General features: G+C 42.5%; 1 protein-coding gene across 1 annotated transcript in view; it reads left to right on the top strand.

Moving 5' to 3' along the window:
- LOC112540856 (alpha-2-macroglobulin-like protein 1) overlaps positions 1 to 11820 on the top strand; it is a 48740-nt gene extending 36920 nt beyond the window's left edge. Inside the window, exons 22-37 of the mRNA XM_088137572.1 lie at positions 309 to 430; positions 671 to 722; positions 1153 to 1236; positions 1660 to 1836; positions 2130 to 2211; positions 2550 to 2706; positions 2850 to 2924; positions 3301 to 3463; positions 3981 to 4120; positions 4852 to 5067; positions 6076 to 6197; positions 7692 to 7782; positions 8648 to 8716; positions 9061 to 9163; positions 10607 to 10648; positions 11288 to 11820. Of these exons, the coding sequence (XP_087993698.1) occupies positions 309 to 430; positions 671 to 722; positions 1153 to 1236; positions 1660 to 1836; positions 2130 to 2211; positions 2550 to 2706; positions 2850 to 2924; positions 3301 to 3463; positions 3981 to 4120; positions 4852 to 5067; positions 6076 to 6197; positions 7692 to 7782; positions 8648 to 8716; positions 9061 to 9163; positions 10607 to 10648; positions 11288 to 11313 (1721 nt within the window). The 3' untranslated portion in view covers positions 11314 to 11820. The remainder of the gene's footprint in view (positions 1 to 308; positions 431 to 670; positions 723 to 1152; positions 1237 to 1659; positions 1837 to 2129; positions 2212 to 2549; positions 2707 to 2849; positions 2925 to 3300; positions 3464 to 3980; positions 4121 to 4851; positions 5068 to 6075; positions 6198 to 7691; positions 7783 to 8647; positions 8717 to 9060; positions 9164 to 10606; positions 10649 to 11287) is intronic.
- Positions 11821 to 17570: the final 5750 nt, after the last annotated feature.

Genomic DNA, 17570 nt, shown 5'->3' with positions numbered 1-17570 from the left:
TTCCAACCAAGATATTGTCCCTTCGAAACATCTGTTAAAGCTGGTGGGATCCAGGTTGAGGACAGAGTCATGAATGTAGCCCGTATCTCTAATCATTCGACCCCTCTGCACTCAGATCTGCATCCAGCTCCATCTGTGAAGAGATACAGAGGTCGCCTTGGCATCGCATCCGCAGCATCCATTTGTGGTGGGAGGGCTTATGGAATGGGTTTTGGGCAAAAAGGAAAGAGCGGGGATTTTTATTCACAGTCAAGTGGTGGCTGAAAGTCTGTAACTAGCTGCTCTCCATCACTTTTGCCTTCTCGTAGGGCACGTGAACATCTCAGTGAGCAGTGAGGCCGAGGAGACCCAAGAGTTGTGTGGCAACAAGATCTCTGTCACTCCCACGCGTGGCCGGTCAGACACAGTGATAAAATCATTACTCGTCAAGGTCAGGGCGGATATCAGTTGGCACTAACCAACATTCCAGAAGGGGCTGATGCTGGGATATTTTCTTTCAGCGTCAATGGCTGCTGAATTTTGCAGAGCCTTTGTGTTGCCAAGGCCAAGGCGAGGTGGATGGCTGCTCTTCTTCAGCCAAAGAAAGTGGGCTCAGTCAAAGTCTTGCCATTGAGAAAGTCCTCCAAAAACCCACCGCCAAATAACCCATAACTCCTTTTTTCTCCTACAGCCAAAAGGTGTCCTTGAAGAAGAGACCCAGAACACATTCCTGTGCTCTTCAGGTATGGCTGGGCCGGGCCTCTTGCTCAGCATTGCTGGGCTTGTGATGGGTCCCCAGAGGTCACAGATCAGCATGTTTTTCCGGTTGCCCGTTCTCTGCGAAGTAGCTCTGCTATAAGAAGGTGACACAGCGATGTGTCCACCCGCTACAGAAGAGATGGAAGGAGCGGCAGGTGAAAAGGCAGAGTGTGTTCTTCAGCTAGGAGATTCCTGCTTCAGTCTTTATGCAGGGCAGCCTTAGGCGCTACCTATCACACTCAGGTCCCCAATGGAAAAATGAGTTGATTGTGTCCTCCACGACCACTTGTTTGATAGATAAGGAATCTTCTGGGCACTTGCAAAAATGTTTTGTGCAATAAAAGTTACCGCAACTGGGTTGTTTTTGTAGCTATCCTAATTCCAGGTTTTTATTCACACATATAACCCCTCCAGGAGATCCAGCATCTGAGGAAGTTGGCCTAACAATGCCAGAAGCGGTTGTGCAGGATTCTGGGCGGGCCACCATATCTGTCATCGGTGAGGAAAGATGTCTTCTTTGGCAGAGAGGGAACAGACTCATGGTGGCAGGCTTAGCGCTTGACCTCCACACGTTTCGCTGAACATTTGAAAGGAGGGCTATTGAAGCAGGAATGCGGCACAGTGCCTTGGGCTCTTAGGCATATAGAAGTTGGGCAGTCTTGGCCATTGGGCAAAGACTTGCTTTAAAAACATCCCTAGTCAAGCATCTGCAGTGGGGCTGACCCACTGAGGTACAGCATCTGAGCAGCTGCTCCATGGCTTTGTGTAGTGTCCCCATGGCTGCTTGGCCAATTCATCTTTGGTTTAGTTTGCAAGAACTTTCCCGGATGTTGTGTTTCAGATCCTAGGAGGAAGAAGAAGGCTTTCTAGATTTGGAGGAATATCTGTCATATTTCCTCCCTCTATTTTGTTAACATTCAGGAGATATCATGGGAGCTGCACTAGAAAATATAGACCATCTGCTTCAGATGCCCTTTGGCTGTGGTGAGCAGAACATGGTCAAGTTTGTTCCCAACATTGTTGTACTCCAGTACTTGGAAAAAACCAACCAGGCGACTCCGGAGATAAAGAATAAGGCAATAGTGCACATGAAGAGTGGTGAGTCGGGCCTTTTTCTATCGCTTTCTTATTTGGAAGGTCTTCTGAGCGAGGCAAGGCTTTGCAAGAACCAGGTGGCATCCAGGGCTGGATTAGTCTGGGACCTTGCCTGCCATCCCAGGGCCATCCATCCTTATACCAGCCACCTTTAGTCATTTTTAGTGAACGTTAAATGCTTTCTGCATTTTTACATCTTGGAAGTTTTTTTTATGTCTGAACATGACGCTTGTTGGGTTAAATTGAAGAGCGCCACAGGATAGAACTGAGAATGCTCTTTCCCTTTTGTTCTGCAGGATACCAGCGGCAGCTGCTTTATAAACACGATGATGGCTCCTACAGCGCCTTTGGAAAGAGTGACGAAGAGGGGAACACTTGGTACGGGACTCGAGTGGAACGGCCATTTTTCTCAGAACGTTCCCTCCACTAAATTCACCAAAAGGAGAGGGAGAGTTACCTTTTGAGTTGCTAGCAGGGCTTCCCCTTTTACGCCTCTCTCGGTCTGAAGTAGAGAGATGTCTGTCCCCACCATCACCACCACCAGTACGTTATTAGGAGGATGCTTGCTGGGTCCGCCTTTCAGGAGCTCTCTGGCTATTTCCCATGACCCTCAGCTGACGGGACAGCAGCTGCAAGGTCACGAGCGAGTGAGCGTGGAGAAGCTGAAGGTGCTTCTCCTTCTGTATTTTCCTCTTCTTTTCTTTTCTGCTGCTCAGGCTGACCGCGTTTGTGGCCAAGGCTTACGGCCAGGCAAAGCCCTACATCTACGTGGATGAAAAGCATATCCAGGATGCCGTGCACTGGTTGGGGAAGCACCAACTTCCCAGCGGCTGCTTTGAAAGTGTGGGGAGGCTCTTCAATAATGCCCTGAAGGTGGGAATGGCGTGATCTGGGACCGTAGCATAAGAGACACCCGTCTAGCAAAGAGGACTGGGCAGAGTCATGGGAATCAAGGTATCAATGTGAGGAAAAGGGCCCTTGTGACTTCCTCCCTGGCTTCTTCTCTTTGTCCACAGGGCGGTGTGGATGATCACCTTTCTCTGACAGCTTATGTCACTGCCTCTTTGCTGGAGCTGCAGCTAGAGAAGAATGTAAGTCCTCCCTTTGGCGGCTTTAACTTTCATGCACAGCTCTGGGCCATCCCCGGGGCCTTCCTGAGACTTTCTGGACAGTCCTGATGCAGCTTCTGCCTCCAGAAGTAACTAATCTAGGTTTTCCAGTCAGGGAACCAGCCTGTGGTACCAAAGCCAGCAAATGTAAGAGAGAGGGTTGCAAGAAACCATTTAGGAACTTTTGGGGGGGTTACAGAAGAGCAGCCAACCTCAGGGATGGGGTAAGAAGAACCCAAGTCCTGACTGGACAGGTTTTCTGCCCAATTACGGTAGCTCTGGGTAGATCACAGAGGATAGGATATCCTTATAGGTTATGCTTCTGCTTGAAACCTCACCGGGTATTTTGGGATTATAGGGGAGCATGGTAGATGACGCCTTACTCTGCCTGAAGAGGAGCCTGAGCTCTGTGAACAGTACCTACCCAAAGGCTTTGCTGGCTTATGTCTTCACGTTGGCTGGGGACACAGAGACCCGGCAACAGCTCCTCAGAGACTTAGAGGAGGAAGTTCTCAAAACAGGTAAGAGGGACAGTTCTATGTTAGTCATTCCCATGCTTTGCTTGGGAAACCACCTTTCTGTGACTCTGATGGATTCTGTTAACCTGGTTAATTCTTAACCTGGTTAATTCTTAAGCAGAAGTGATATTTTTTCTGAGTTCTGTCAGTAATTCCCATGTTGCTGATAGAAATATATGATAAGCATGGGGCTGTTCTATGGTAATGCAAGTTTATTGGAGGTTTAATGCGGGTTCTTTCCTCTGCCTGATGTGGTTCACTGGCTCTGACTGAAAGACAACTGTATGTGAACATAGAGAAAATACATCTGAATGAAGTTACATCATTCTTGAATGATGGTGGATAGTGTTACCTGGTAAGGCAGAAAGCCCATCAGAAAAACAAAAAACATAACCATTTGGGGGGCTCAACAGTTTCTGCTCCAAGAAATGCTTTGGAAGAATGTTACAGGAGTCAAACCCTCAGTAGTGGTTTGTTTTTCCATTCAACTCCAGTATTTTGCTTTTTGTATTATTTCCAGATATTGAGACAATGGCCTATGTGCTCTTGGCTCGCCTTTCCATGACAGAAGCATCCACAGAAGATATCAATTATGCCTCTCAGATGATGGGTAACCTTAATAAAGAACGGAATACATATGGAGGCTTTAGTTCCACCCAGGTAACACTGATGCTCGTAGGTTCCATTTGCAGAGATGATTCCAGAAAAACAAGTTGGGGGAGCAAAGGGTTTGCAGAGGATTTAATCTGAATTATACAGAATCTGAACACACTGAATCTAAAAATAGAGGAAGATGGACACATTTGGAAAGAAAATCTGCTACACTTGGAGCTCTTCTGCTCAAGGGACTTGAGGTGCATTCTCTGGCACAGTGTGGTATTTTTAAGCAGTGTCAAAAAATGTCAGCAATTTGAAATTAATAATATGATATTCCAAGATCTAATCCTATGGCAGAATTAGGAAATGTGGGCTAAACGTGTATGTTTCTGTTGTTGATTAATAACAGCAGCAACTCACTTGGCTTAATGAGTAAAAGGAGTGGTGTTTATGGCACATCCACTCCCCAGAAATTGAGACCTTGTAGATATAGGCCATGCTTTGGAAATGAGTAACAACATAAGAGGAGAAGCAGAGTGTGTGTATAAGCCAGTGTTTCCTAGAGGTTGTTTCCATAATAGCAAACCATAGTTTGCAGCATCTTATCTTCCTTCACAGTTTGCTCATGCTTGCTAGACAAAAGGAACTGGAGTTCACAACATTGAGAGCTACCTATTGCCCAGTCAGAATCTGTTGCATTCTATGACAAGATCCTTGATCTTGATAGAAGTTTGCCATGTAGTTCCAAAGATATGTTGTCTTCGTATCCAACAAAACTGTTTACTTGCCACCAGGATACTGTGATTGGCCTGCAGAGTTTAGCCAGGTATGCAGCCTTGACATACGTTGAGATAGAAAACCTAAAGGTGGTGGTGAAATCCAGCAAAGGCTTCCAGCATGAATTCCATGTGAACAAGAAGAACCGGCTGGTGCTGCAGCAGGCCTCCCTCCCAGAGATCCCTGGCCAGTACGAGGTGGAGCTATCAGGGCATGGCTGTGCTTATGTGCAGGTGAGCCTGGGAATGGCTTTAGCCTTTGTTCTACTGGGAGCAGCATAAGAGGTCCAGTCTGTGACTATCTTTAGAGACAGTCATAGGGTGAAGGAGGTTGGGTGTGATATTTCAGATTCTGTGGAGTCCTGAGAAGATAAATAATGATTGCATGGGTGGTCTTGTCCTACAACAGGAAATGTCCTCAGCTAATATCTAATGAAATATACTGGCTGTAGAAATTTTTAAAAATATCCCTAACCCTTCTTGTGCTAAAGCATATCTTGTCTTTGGTGTGACCAAAAAAACAACCTTAAAATAAATGAAGTGGAACTTGTTCAATAGTCACTAAGATAAAGCAGAGTTCTAGTGTTGCTGTTGAATGAACACGATGTACTGCTCTATGAATTGATAATCTCTCCATTCATTCATTCATTCATTCATTCATTCATTCATTCATTCATTCATTCACATACAAACTCAATAATGTGCTGTGGTGCTAGAAAGATAAAGATTTAATCAAGCTTAATTCTGGTGACTACCTGGACACATACTTGTTGGTTTCATGGCAACAACACAGAGGTGGTTTACTGCTGCCTTCTTCTGGATGTTTTTTTTATTTCCCAGTCTGATCTACAGTCCTGGGATTTCTTAATGAGCAATTGAAAATTGGGGTGGAATTGAAAGAAAATGGAATAGGGATGATTTTGCAAGATGGCAAGAGTGGCTAGCTGGACCACTCCACCTTGTAACATGTTTCAGGTACCATTTGTGATTCAGGCATAATCAATATAATCAATATGCATTTCAGTACCTTGGTACCAGAAGATGACATCAACTGTGCTTGCCTGTTCTGTATGTTGTAGTTATATGGAACTTGGAAGAGTTTGTCTCAAGAAATTTAATCAAATGATGGGGGAAGATTCATTAGTTTGGGCAACATAGCATTCCTTGGTGATTTCCAATTCTGGAATAGCCATTGTTCAAGTGCAGCAGCTTAGAACTCAATAGCATGCTTTTCTTCCTTAGACTACTCTTCGATACAACAGGATGCCTCCAGAGTCTGATGCTTTTGCTTTGATAGTGGAGACATCGCCAAAGAAATGCACCCAGAGTTCCAGGAAATATTTTGAGATCCGACTTGAAGTAAGGTATTGTGCTTTTCATATAAACCACCAGTTCCTGGTGAATCATAGTAGAAGCAGCTATACCTGAGCTAATAGACATGGTGAAATAAGGGCCACAAAGATACTATGGCACAGTATTTTTCACAATATACTGTAAGTCTCATTAGTTCCCTCATTAGATGCAGGATCCTCAGTTGCAATTACAGTGGCATTGATGGACATTGGTTGTAGCTGAATTAAAACCTCACATTTTACCAGCATTTGTTTCATAGCTTTGTGCTTTCCTTAGTTCTTCCTACTTTCTCTAACAGCTTTTTCCCACACCCCAGAAACATGATTTCCTCCATCCTTGAGATGGGAAGAAAGCACATCACTTTGAGAGGTGACTATCCCCACCGTGGCATTCTTGCTGTACCTCTGAGATGAGCCCAGCAATGTCGGGGTGAGGTTACAACTCTCGGAGGCTGCTACAGGGGAATCCTGGAGCTTCTATGCTTGCTTCCTGGAGAGAAAAATAACCCAACCACTTTTTCTCCCCTCTAGCAAGTCTCTGCACTTGCTGCAGAAGAGAAAAATCAAGCAGTGAATTTTACTTGTGGAATACCCTCCAGATGGTTGCTCTTCCTTCCTGTTGCCACAGAGGTTGTGTTCTCTCCAGCAGCGAAAGCAGAAATGGCCTTGGAGGAACAGAGCCCCATGGCCAGGTGGGAGGGGGCAGTCCTGCAGTGGGCCTTGTAGGTTGCTCATAGCCCTCAGGCTTTTTCTCTTTTTTAAAAAATTATATTTATTAAAAGTTTCACATAAAGTAAAAGATAAATCTAAAGAACAAGAACAAGAACAAGAAACAAAGAAAAAAAGTGCAAGAAAGAGAAAGAAATTAAAGTTATGAAATAGAGTGACTTCTGACCTTCTCTACAACAGTTGTTTACAATCTTATTATCTTCCCTCCCTCTTAGATGTTATACAAAACCCTTCAATCCCTCACTTAATCTGCATCTGCTTTTATCCTCAAAGCTATAAATCATTTTTTCTTGTTTCAGCATAAAGTCCATATAAGATTTTCAGTCTTTCAAAAAGTCTTTGTAGTTTTTTCTTAAATCAGACGAGTCATCTTGTCAAACTCTGACATTTTCACAGTCCATTCCTCCACTGTGGGAGTTTCATTATTCTTCCATTTTTGAGTATACAATAATCTTGCTGCAGTTATCATATACAAAATCAATATGCCATGAATCTAAGCCCCAAGAGAAAAAGTTCTGATTTCTTCACAATGTAGCCCTCCGGCTCTTTCTCCATGTGAGTCAGAATCTTCTCATAGGAGGCTCTCATATTGCCTTTCCTGATGGAAAACATTATTTTGAACTCAGCAGCAGGCTGGCACCAAGATGGAGAGGCTCCATTGTGAGGAAGTTTCCTCTCTAAACAGTTAGCAAGAATGAATGAAGCTAATGGGATACCTCTGATTGAACCCTTCAGTATACTGACAGTTCTTTAAACTTCCTTCCTTTTCCTCTTCAGTTACACAGGCCAGCGAGAAGCAAGCAACATGGTTCTGTTGGAGGTGAATATGATATCTGGGTATATTCCTGTAAAGACATCTGTACAGGAGGTAAAATATTTTGGATTGTTTTTCAAACTTTCATTTGAAAATTTCACCTCATTGCATTGTTATCTAGAGTTCTGAAGATGGATTTAAGATACCTGCAAAATCAGTGACAAAAGAACCTTTAAACAGCCATGAGAGCTAAAACCAAACTATTCTAAAATAACTTTAGCTGTCAGAAATGTGTCACAATGAAAGCTGCCATTACAGAATTAATCGATCGCCTGTCAATACCTGCTGGAATGCAGACCTTTCCTTTTCATCTTGTTGGAACAGGGATGGGCAGTCTCTGGCTCTGAGATGCTGCTGAAGTATAGTTGTCAGCAGCCCCAGCCAGGTCCTGCTCATTCATCCCTAGGCTTCTTTTCTCCTTTGCCATTATGCAATACAATATAATTAAACCTTTGTTTCTTGAAATACTAATGATTTATTAATTTTCTTTAGAATGATTGTAAAGTGCAACTCTATTTACAGAAATTGCTTCTGCATTGTCAGTTTTCAGCAGGCAGTAAATCCCCCCAGTTAATGATGGTTAGATTAACAGGGGTGCAGAAGCTGAGGCTCAGAAGCAAAGTTTCAGGTGTGTTGTGTCCCTAAGAGTTCCCTTCAAAAGTTGTTGATGGACTGCGATTTCTAATGTTACAGAAGGCAAAATTAATTCAAGGGATAATGATATTAACTGAATCAAATCACTCTTAGTTTTGTCTTGACCTGACCATTTCTTTGCCCTGGTCCTGCCCACTTGTTGGAGGATGCCCACTCAAAAACCAGAATTGTTTCTGGGCCTGAAAATATTGCATAGCCTGAACTAAGGCTATCCCAGTGTTGATTAACAGCAATGTTTTTTTTTTTCTTTTCTACATTCTGACAGCTGCTAGAGAAACCATTGGTTAAAAAGGTGGAGTTTGATCCTGGGAAGATAAGCATTTACCTGGATCAGGTGAGAGCTGTGAAGATCTCTGTTCAGTTTGGCACAATGCAGAGAGAAATGGAGAAAGCATTCTGGAGTATTCATTCAGGTGGTAGCCCATGTGTGAATGAAGGAAAGCTGGCATGGATCTAGGGTATTATCTATTGTATAAAGGGCCAGGGAGTAGCTGTACTTAACTGACCGCCCTTTCCTCGTTTTTACTTAATATTTGACCAGAATTAGAATTCTGAGGAGCTCAAAGCTTATCTGCTAGTTTGTAATGGTTCTCATACAAACATTACCCTAATATTTTGTTTTTATTCCCTAATGGATCAACATAGCTTTTTGCATTGTTTTCTCCTCTTCCATTCCAGCTGGATAATAATGTTCAAAGCTATAGCTTCTTTGTGGAGCAGGAAACAGAAGTGTGGGATTTAAAGGCAGCCATAGTGAAAGTCTATGATTACTATTATCCAGGTAAGCCTTTCAGTGGTAAAAGAAATGGGTTTAATTTATCAACAAGGGTATTTATAGACAGCTCCACAATTCTGATTACACCCCAGATTTTATTCCAGTCCTTTTGTGCCTTTCCATATTGACTACGTGTACACTGTATTCTGATGAACGCTTACCACTGTGTGTACCATGTATTAACATTTATCAATATAAATTGTTCAGCCCCTGACAGTATGCCTTCTGAATGTAGATTCATTTGTGAATTTTTAATGACATTAGTAATATGACCCAGTTGGCATACATGGGATTGGAAAGGAGCCGCTGAAAGAAGCATAGTGGAAACCATAGTTTATGTACCACTAGAAAGGACTAGAAAGGGAAAAATACAGTAGATACCGAACTGTAAGTGGATAACTGGCTCTACAAATGTTTTGATGGGATATAGTTTCTGGAATAATGATTTAAGTTACCTAGGTGACAGTCTGCTGGTACAATATTGATTGTACCTCATAATGACTGTTAAAATATATTTGGTAGTATGGTAGTATACTAGCATATGCTAGTATGATTAAGAGAGGTTTAAGTCATGTCTGCCAAACATGACCCTTCCAGGCAATGTGTAATTTCTGCTACTGTACTGGTAACTTTCTCTTCAGAGGGTGCAGGAAGACAAAGGAGGATCAGATATCTTTAACTTGATGTTAATCAGTAGGGAGGAGAACATTGGGTAAAAGTGAATATGGAATAGGAAACTGAAGCTTTCCATAAGGGATGGGAAGAGGGACACATCACCAGAGGTGACTAAAGGCAGCAGATAGCCAGTACACTAGAGAAGAGGTTCTGCAGAATTAACTGAGTTGCTGAAGGCTATTAAGAAAAATGAAAAGGGCTTTAAAATGAAAAGAAAAGCAACATTCATCAGCTGGTCTGTTAAGACAGCAACATTCAAAGAGTCATAAACAGTCGAGTTGGGCAATTCCTATGTTATCTTATCTTGTCATAGGTTCACTAGGCAGCTGTGATAAACAAAACCAAGAGACAGGACAAAAGCTTGAGACTGATAGAAACCTAATCAGGAATATCTGTTTGTTCTGAATGAGTTTTGGTCCCCACAGCCTGAAGAAATACATTTTTGGGAAAGGAAGGAACTTGCTGATGGTCCAGCTAATCCTTTCCATGGTATCATTGAGAAATCTGGGAGGAATGAAATGTAAGATAGAATCAAAGACTCGGAAGGGCCATTTTGACAATTGAGTTCAACCTCTGCTCAGTGCAGGGATCCAAATTAAAGCAGACTTAATTATAGCTAGTATCTGCAGTTTCTGAGACTATCCCACAGCAAAACTGGAGAATCTGTGACCCCCCAGGTATTGCAGAGCTACAACCCCCTGCAGGAGGGTTTGGAGAGGGTGCTTTTGGGCTTCATCTCATCTATTATTTTCTCTTTCTTTCACACGCACATAGAAGACAATTTGATTACTGAATATAATGCTCCTTGCAGTGCAGGTAAGGAAGAGATGCAGTTATTCTTGGGCCCATTCTAGAAAGCGCAAGAGGGATTGAATTTACAGCAATTGAAAAATGCCGTTGGCTAGTTAAGCAGTATCCATTGATATCTTTCTAATCATTGGCTTGCTCAGAAGCTTTTCTTCCTGTATAATGAGAAATGTGGATAGGATGCAATGTCATCTTTGCACACCTACTATATTAAAAGACTTCCCGCTCCCATTTTCCTTCTTATGTTTTAAATCACTGTTATAAATGTTGGCGGGTGAAACCCCATAGAAAAGGAATGCTTTTGGAAATGATTAACCCTGCATGAACCTCAGGACAGTTTTTCTTTTGGATGCTGCTGCTCTGCACAGATCTTGGGATAATGATTTGTGTTTGTAGAAGTATTTGCAGCTGGGAGGGCCTCCGGATGAATGAGGAACAAGGATGCCAAGAGTTCATCTTTAGCTATTCTTGTGCATATCTGCTTGGTGCAAAGGAACAGTTCCAATTAAAACAGCGAGTGTGTGCATACTTTCTGATTGCCTGTTAAGACCCAAAGCTATCACAGACATGATAATAAATGTCTTTTGGGGGGTATGGTCCTGCAAAGTCTCAGGCTATTGTGTCTTATTTTCTTTGTATATCTCACAGAGACTACAAAAGAAGATCTCAACTAATGCTCTGTTAAGGGAACACTGGAGCTGATCTTCCATCTTTGTAATTCTTGCTTTTGAAGACTGTAAACCAGCGCATATGGACCCCACATGTTTCTCTATATATTTGAACTACAGTTCTGCACATACAGCTGGGGCTCACCAATGAGAGAGAGAATTTAATATGTGAAAGGACAGGGAAAGTACCTAGCTCATGTTCCACATTTGCCTCCCAGCACCCCAAGATTCAGCAGCATGAGGTTTCCTTGCCTGCTTTTTTCTGAAAAAACATGGGTGGGAATGGGAGCAAGAGATTTCCCAGAGGCTTTCCACCCGCCTGCCTGCCTTTAGCCCCCTCCCCAAAGGCAATCACCAGACAAAAGAAGAAAGACGCAGATCATGGATCATATTAGAAATCGCAGTACAAAATAGGCATTCGGAAAAATTATTGTGTCTGAGAAAGAGAAGCTACTGAAGAATTCATGTTGTTATAACATTTAAATAAATATGCAAATATACTGTTATTCTTTATATGAATTTCAAGGATTGTTATTTTCTGGAATAGGATTTTTTTTGGTGGGGAAAGGCTTCTGCTCTGTCTATGTAATTGTCTATGTGATAATATTGAGGTCTTCATAACTGCTTCAAAGCCCAAATCATTTACTACATTGGTGATGTTTTCTAGGTACATTTTATATCTCCTTTGTCTGTTTGCAAAAATGTAAACATCTAACTTCTCCCAGCAGGTCTCACCATGCTAATTCACCACTTCCGTGAGAGAAATAGCATGCAACTGCTTAGATATTTTGACATCCCAAAGCATTTGCTACAACAGGTACCATGTCATTGAAGAATTTGGAAAAATGGAATAGTGAGCAGGATGGGAGAAACACAACTGACACCATATTTATGTTGAGAGAGCAGCTTTTTACCCCATTCCACTCCCAGTGCCCTGTGATGATACTGCCCCCTTCACAAGAGCAGAGTATAGGATATGGTGCAAAACAGCATTCAGTTAAAGTACCAGCAATGTAGAACCCCTACACAATATGATTAAAACACATGGTTCTGCGTATTGGAGAAAGATGGGCAATTCCATGCATGCTGAGAACAGAGAACAACTTTAAAAGGAAATGTGGCAAGCAAGTGTGTGGTGCAAACAAGAGCTTTACACACAACAGTCAGAATGTTCATATACAGTAAATTGGAAACTGAACAGCTGCCTGCATGATATGTTGCAGCCACACCCTTCACTGCAGTTTCTGCATTCTGCAATATTGGTCTAAATGATTTCCAAGCATTTTTCCTGTGTTTTGATTTTATGATTTTGCCTATGTCTGGTAAGAATTCCCTGCTTCAGGATGCTAAACTTTATTCCAACAACTGAGAGCAGAACATCTCACAGAGGACAACGGAGGAAGGGTTCAATCAGATCTACAGATACAGTCATTGCCATTTTGCTGTCCGACTCTCAGGAGCGCTGTTACCTCGCAGGGTCTCAGCCTGAATGTATACAGAAGAAAGGACCACTACATGCACATGCAAGTTTTGCTCCTGTGACGTACCTAACTGGGTCAATGGGGGAGGAGGGTTAAGCATGTTGTAGGAACACCAAAAATGGGATTAACAGATTCAGTCAAATAATTGCAAAGATTAAATTGAACCCCAAATCCAATCATGTACAGAGTTAAACTAACCCCACCTGATCAAGTATCCTAAACCCAATCCTAGGATCAGAGAGTTGGAAGAAATTTGGAGGTGTCTGGTGCAACCCCTGCCCAGGGTACAAATCCTCAGAGCATCACACACAAATGGGTCTTCAACTTTTGTTTGAAAACCTCTAGTGATGCAGCACGCATGATTCCAGGAAACAGTGTGTTCCACTGCCTAAAAGCTCTCACAGTCGGGAAATTTCTCCTTATTTCAAGTTTGGATCTTTATCTACAGTATAAACCTTCCAAGTGTTGGTTCTTGTTCTACTCTCAGGCACTGGGCAGAACAAATCCACACCCTCTTCTCTGTGACAGCCCTCCAATGAAAAACCAGCTGGGATTGTCCCAGCCACCTTTTTGCAACTGATGGTTGCAGAAGCAACCACAAGTGGTAGAGTCCTAGCAGCAGCTGAACCTGCCTCCCCATGCCCATAGGCTGCAGGGAAGCAAACAAGCCATCCCTTCCCTCTGCTTGTGTGCTTCCTGCGGTATTTACAAGCAGCTGTGAAAGCGATGGGGTGGACCCTCAGTGGACCACCTAAACAACTGAAACAATCTCAGACGTTCCCATGTGCTCCCAAAGGTAAATGAGAATCAGAAGCAGGTAACAGCTGACTCACAAGGGCTGAAACCTACACAAGAGTATCTCCAAGAACTGCATGAGTGACTGCCAGCCTCAGTGAGGAATATCACTAATAACCTCAGCAACTCCCCCCAGTCCGCAGCTATCCTGTCATCTATTCTGACTAGGGAACACATGCATACACACACACACACACACACACACACACACACACAAATATCCCTACAAGATCTCCCCCCATACACACACACACACACATACCCCAATTCTCTGCCAGGCAGGTCCACAGCAGTAGTTATACCAGCCTACCATGTCCAGGCACAAATTAAATGAGGATTTCCTTCTCCCTGCTAAGAACGCTCCAACATGAGGTCATGAAGAGATGATGCTATGTATAACAAAAGAAGTAAGGTCATGCAAAAACAATAATATAACCATCATCATCATCATCATCATCATCATCATCATCATCATCATCATCATCATCATCTCTATTATTCGAATTTATTATGGCCACCCATTCCAAAAGACTCTGGATAGCTTACAACATCGGACTGCAGAATTAAAACAATTTTAAAAATTTAGTACAATAATAATATAACCACCCAGGCTAAAAAAGAACCATAAGAACCATAAAAAGAACCAAAGAATCAGCAAAAACATGACAGGGCCTCTACAGCTTATTAACCCCAGGCCTGGGAACCAAGCCAGGTCTTGAGGGCCGTCCAGAACCCCAGAAGAGGGGGCCCAGTATGTATCTCGGTGGGGGGGAATGCTGTTCCAGAGGGCAGGGGCAGCGACAGAGAAGACATGCTTCCTCAGTCCCACAAGATGACAGTGTTTAATGGCGGGGATCTGGAGTGGACCCACTCTGCCCAAATGTGCCAGGTGGGCAGAAATGGAGATAGCGGGTCCCACAGAATACCAGGCCTATGCCATGAAGGGCTTTACAGGTGACCCCCAGCACCTTCAATTGCACCTGGAAACCGACTGGCAACCAAAGTAGCTCACATAGTAGCAATGGCCCGATGCATAATTACTAGACTTGCAACTCTTGCTTGAAGATCACGTGGCAGTCGTGGCAAGGAGGCCCTTCGCACAGCTTTGTGTTGTGTGCCAGTTGTGCCCCTTCCTGGATCGGGAGGCTCTGCTTGCAGTCACTCATGCCCTAGTCATCTCCATTGAACTACTGTAATGTGCTCTACTTGGGGTTGCCCCTGAAGAGTATCCAGAGGTTTCAACCGGTGCAGGATATGGCGGTGCGGGCAGTTATGTGTGGTCCTAGAAGAGCATATATCCTCTGCTTCACAAGCTGCCTTGGCTGCCAGTTTGCTTCTGGGTCCAATTCAAGGTGCTGCTTTTGACCTTTAAAGCCCTTCATGGCCTGGGGCCGGGTTATCTGAGGGACTGCCCCTCCCTGATTACATCAGCCCATTCCATTAGATTGGCAGGGAAGGTATGCTACATGTTCCAATGGCCAGGGACTTGCATTTGGTGGGTCCCAGGAGGGGGACCTTCTCTGCTGTGGCTCCCTCCTTGTGGAATATTCTCCCCCCCTGAAGTGAGGCTCGCCCCTTCCCTGCTATCATTTAGGAAGTCCCTCAAGACCTGGTTGTGTCATCAGTTCTGGGGGGGTCTTTGGGAACCAGAGACATTCTTAGATGGCTCCACTATGATTGATAATCCTGCTCTCTCTGTGGGTTTGTATACTTTAAAATTTAAAAATTTCAAATCTTTTGATAATGTTGCATTTTAATAATCAGTTTTTATCTTTTATAATGATTGTTTTTATCTATTTGTTATTTTATTCAATTGTTGTATGCCACCCAGAGTCACAAATTTATATATATATATATAAATAAATAAAAAGAAGCACCTGCTACCACTTGCACTACTACATTTTCAATGTTGTAGCTTCTGGATGGTCTTCAAAGGCAGCCCCATGTAAAGTGCATTGCAATGTCCAGTTGTGAAATGACTAGTGCATGAGTGACCATCTGAAGGGCCTCCTGGCTGAGGAAAGGGCACAACTGGTACACACGATGAACCTGTGCAGAGGTCCTCCTGGCTGCAGCTGCCACCTGCTCATCCCGTAGTAGCTGCGAGTCCAGGACCGCCAAGTTGCAACCCAGTCCCAGAGGAGAAGTGCAACCCCATCCAAGAGCAGCTCACCTCAGCAGCACCCTTGGCACTGTGGCTTTCATGTGGCTCCCTCCCCCCACCCCCAGCCTCTGCAAAGAGGGCTTCGACCAGAACTAAGAGACACAGTTCACCGCTGCCAGCTCAAAGTGACATGGAGCCATCCAGCTGCACGCCCTCTTGGCATGATAGACTGAGTGAGAAAGGATCTTAGAGGTCATCTAGCCGAACCCCTTGCTTAATGCAGGGTCTGTTAGAGCCTCTGCAACCTATCTATACAGCCTCTGCTTGAAGGTCTCCAATGAAGGCAACTCACCACTTCATGTGGCAGCCTGTTCCGCTGGCTGGCAGCTTGTACAGTCAGAAAATTCTTCCTGATATTTCCTTGAAACTGTTTTCTTCTACTTTTAACCACTTAAAATATACATGAAACTAATTTGAAAGATAAATTGAAGACTCCTTGGACACTGATGGCCAGATGTCCTACTATCAGTGTATACAGTAAACTAAATATGTGTTTGAACATCTTATCAGAGCGAACTGAATTTATGTTAACATGTTTACATCCAAATATTGGATATACAAATATTGGGGAAATGGTTAAAAGTCCTGACAGGATCTTGGTAAACTACTAAAAATGAGAAAGGGATGGAAAAATACTTTATAGCCATTAAACATGGAAAGGATAAGATGTATAGTTCTCTGCAAGACATTAAGTTTCAATTTTCAAATTTTATTCCAACTGATATAGTAAGCTGGATAATTTACCTGAAGAAGATAATAGAGGGGGTTTTGCTAAAATTGAACTTCCACAATTAGATTCCTCATAGCAATTATTACTTGGTGTTTTGACTATGAATTAGATAAAAAAAATTATTTTGACTAATGGTAAAACTCCAGGCCTGGATGGTTCCTCTGGAATGGTATAAAACATTTATTGAAGTAGTTGCTTCTAAACTCTATCAGCTTTACAATCAGATTTTTAAAAATTGTATTTTATCTTCATTTAATGAAGCATATATCACAGTTATACCAAAATTGGTAAAGAACATGCATTATGTGCTAATTATTAGCATATTTTTCTGATCAATGTAGATATTAAAAATTTGAACTGCTCTTTTCACTTTTTCAGTGGTTAAGAATGATTGTGGGCATTATTAAGACTAGACACAGATCAGATAATATTGAGCTGTAGTGAAGTTGATCAATTTGAATAAATAGAGAAGATTAAGCTGGAATTCTATGAGCTGGGGAAAATTCCCTGAGTCCTTTAGTGAATGGAGGCTGCACTCTTAACTGCAAGTTAAATATTAATGTGCTGTGCTGGGGGAGAATATAAGCTGCTGCCCACCTTTGTTTCCCCTCCGTTCATTCTCCTTCAGAGGATGGAGAAAGCCACAGTAGGATCATTTATCCTCAACTTGCACTAATCAATATAGAAAACATATTTTTAAATTTTTATTTAAAACAAAGGTGTGCTTTCAAAAAAGATAATATCAATAAATAGAAAGATAATTACTGAAGTTTACAATTAATGCTCAATATACCAGTAAAGATAAACCATACCAACCAACGTACACTGAGTTGCTTTCATTATATAAAAAAGAAATATAAATTTTTGAGCTTAATGCCAAAATTTCCACTATATTTTATTTATACATGTTTTAAAAAGAGAAGAAAAGCACCCCTAAAAATAATATAGATAAGTGTTTAATTTCTGACTTTCCCCTTTTTTGCACTCCAACTGATTTGCAATACCTATTGGTGTAAACTTTAAAAACCAAACTTGAGGTGTTTGTATTTACCTTGCTGTGTAAAGTGTCCATGTTAAATGCTTGAGTATAAGG

The sequence above is a fragment of the Python bivittatus genome, unplaced genomic scaffold (genome assembly GCF_059951505.1).
Source record: "Python bivittatus isolate LINGU-HERP-01145 unplaced genomic scaffold, Pbiv_v1 ctg000220_np1212, whole genome shotgun sequence".
In the NCBI taxonomy this organism is placed as follows: Eukaryota; Metazoa; Chordata; class Lepidosauria; order Squamata; family Pythonidae; genus Python; species Python bivittatus.
Note: the sequence above shows the minus strand (reverse complement) of the source record. Positions and strands in the feature narration are given on the sequence as shown.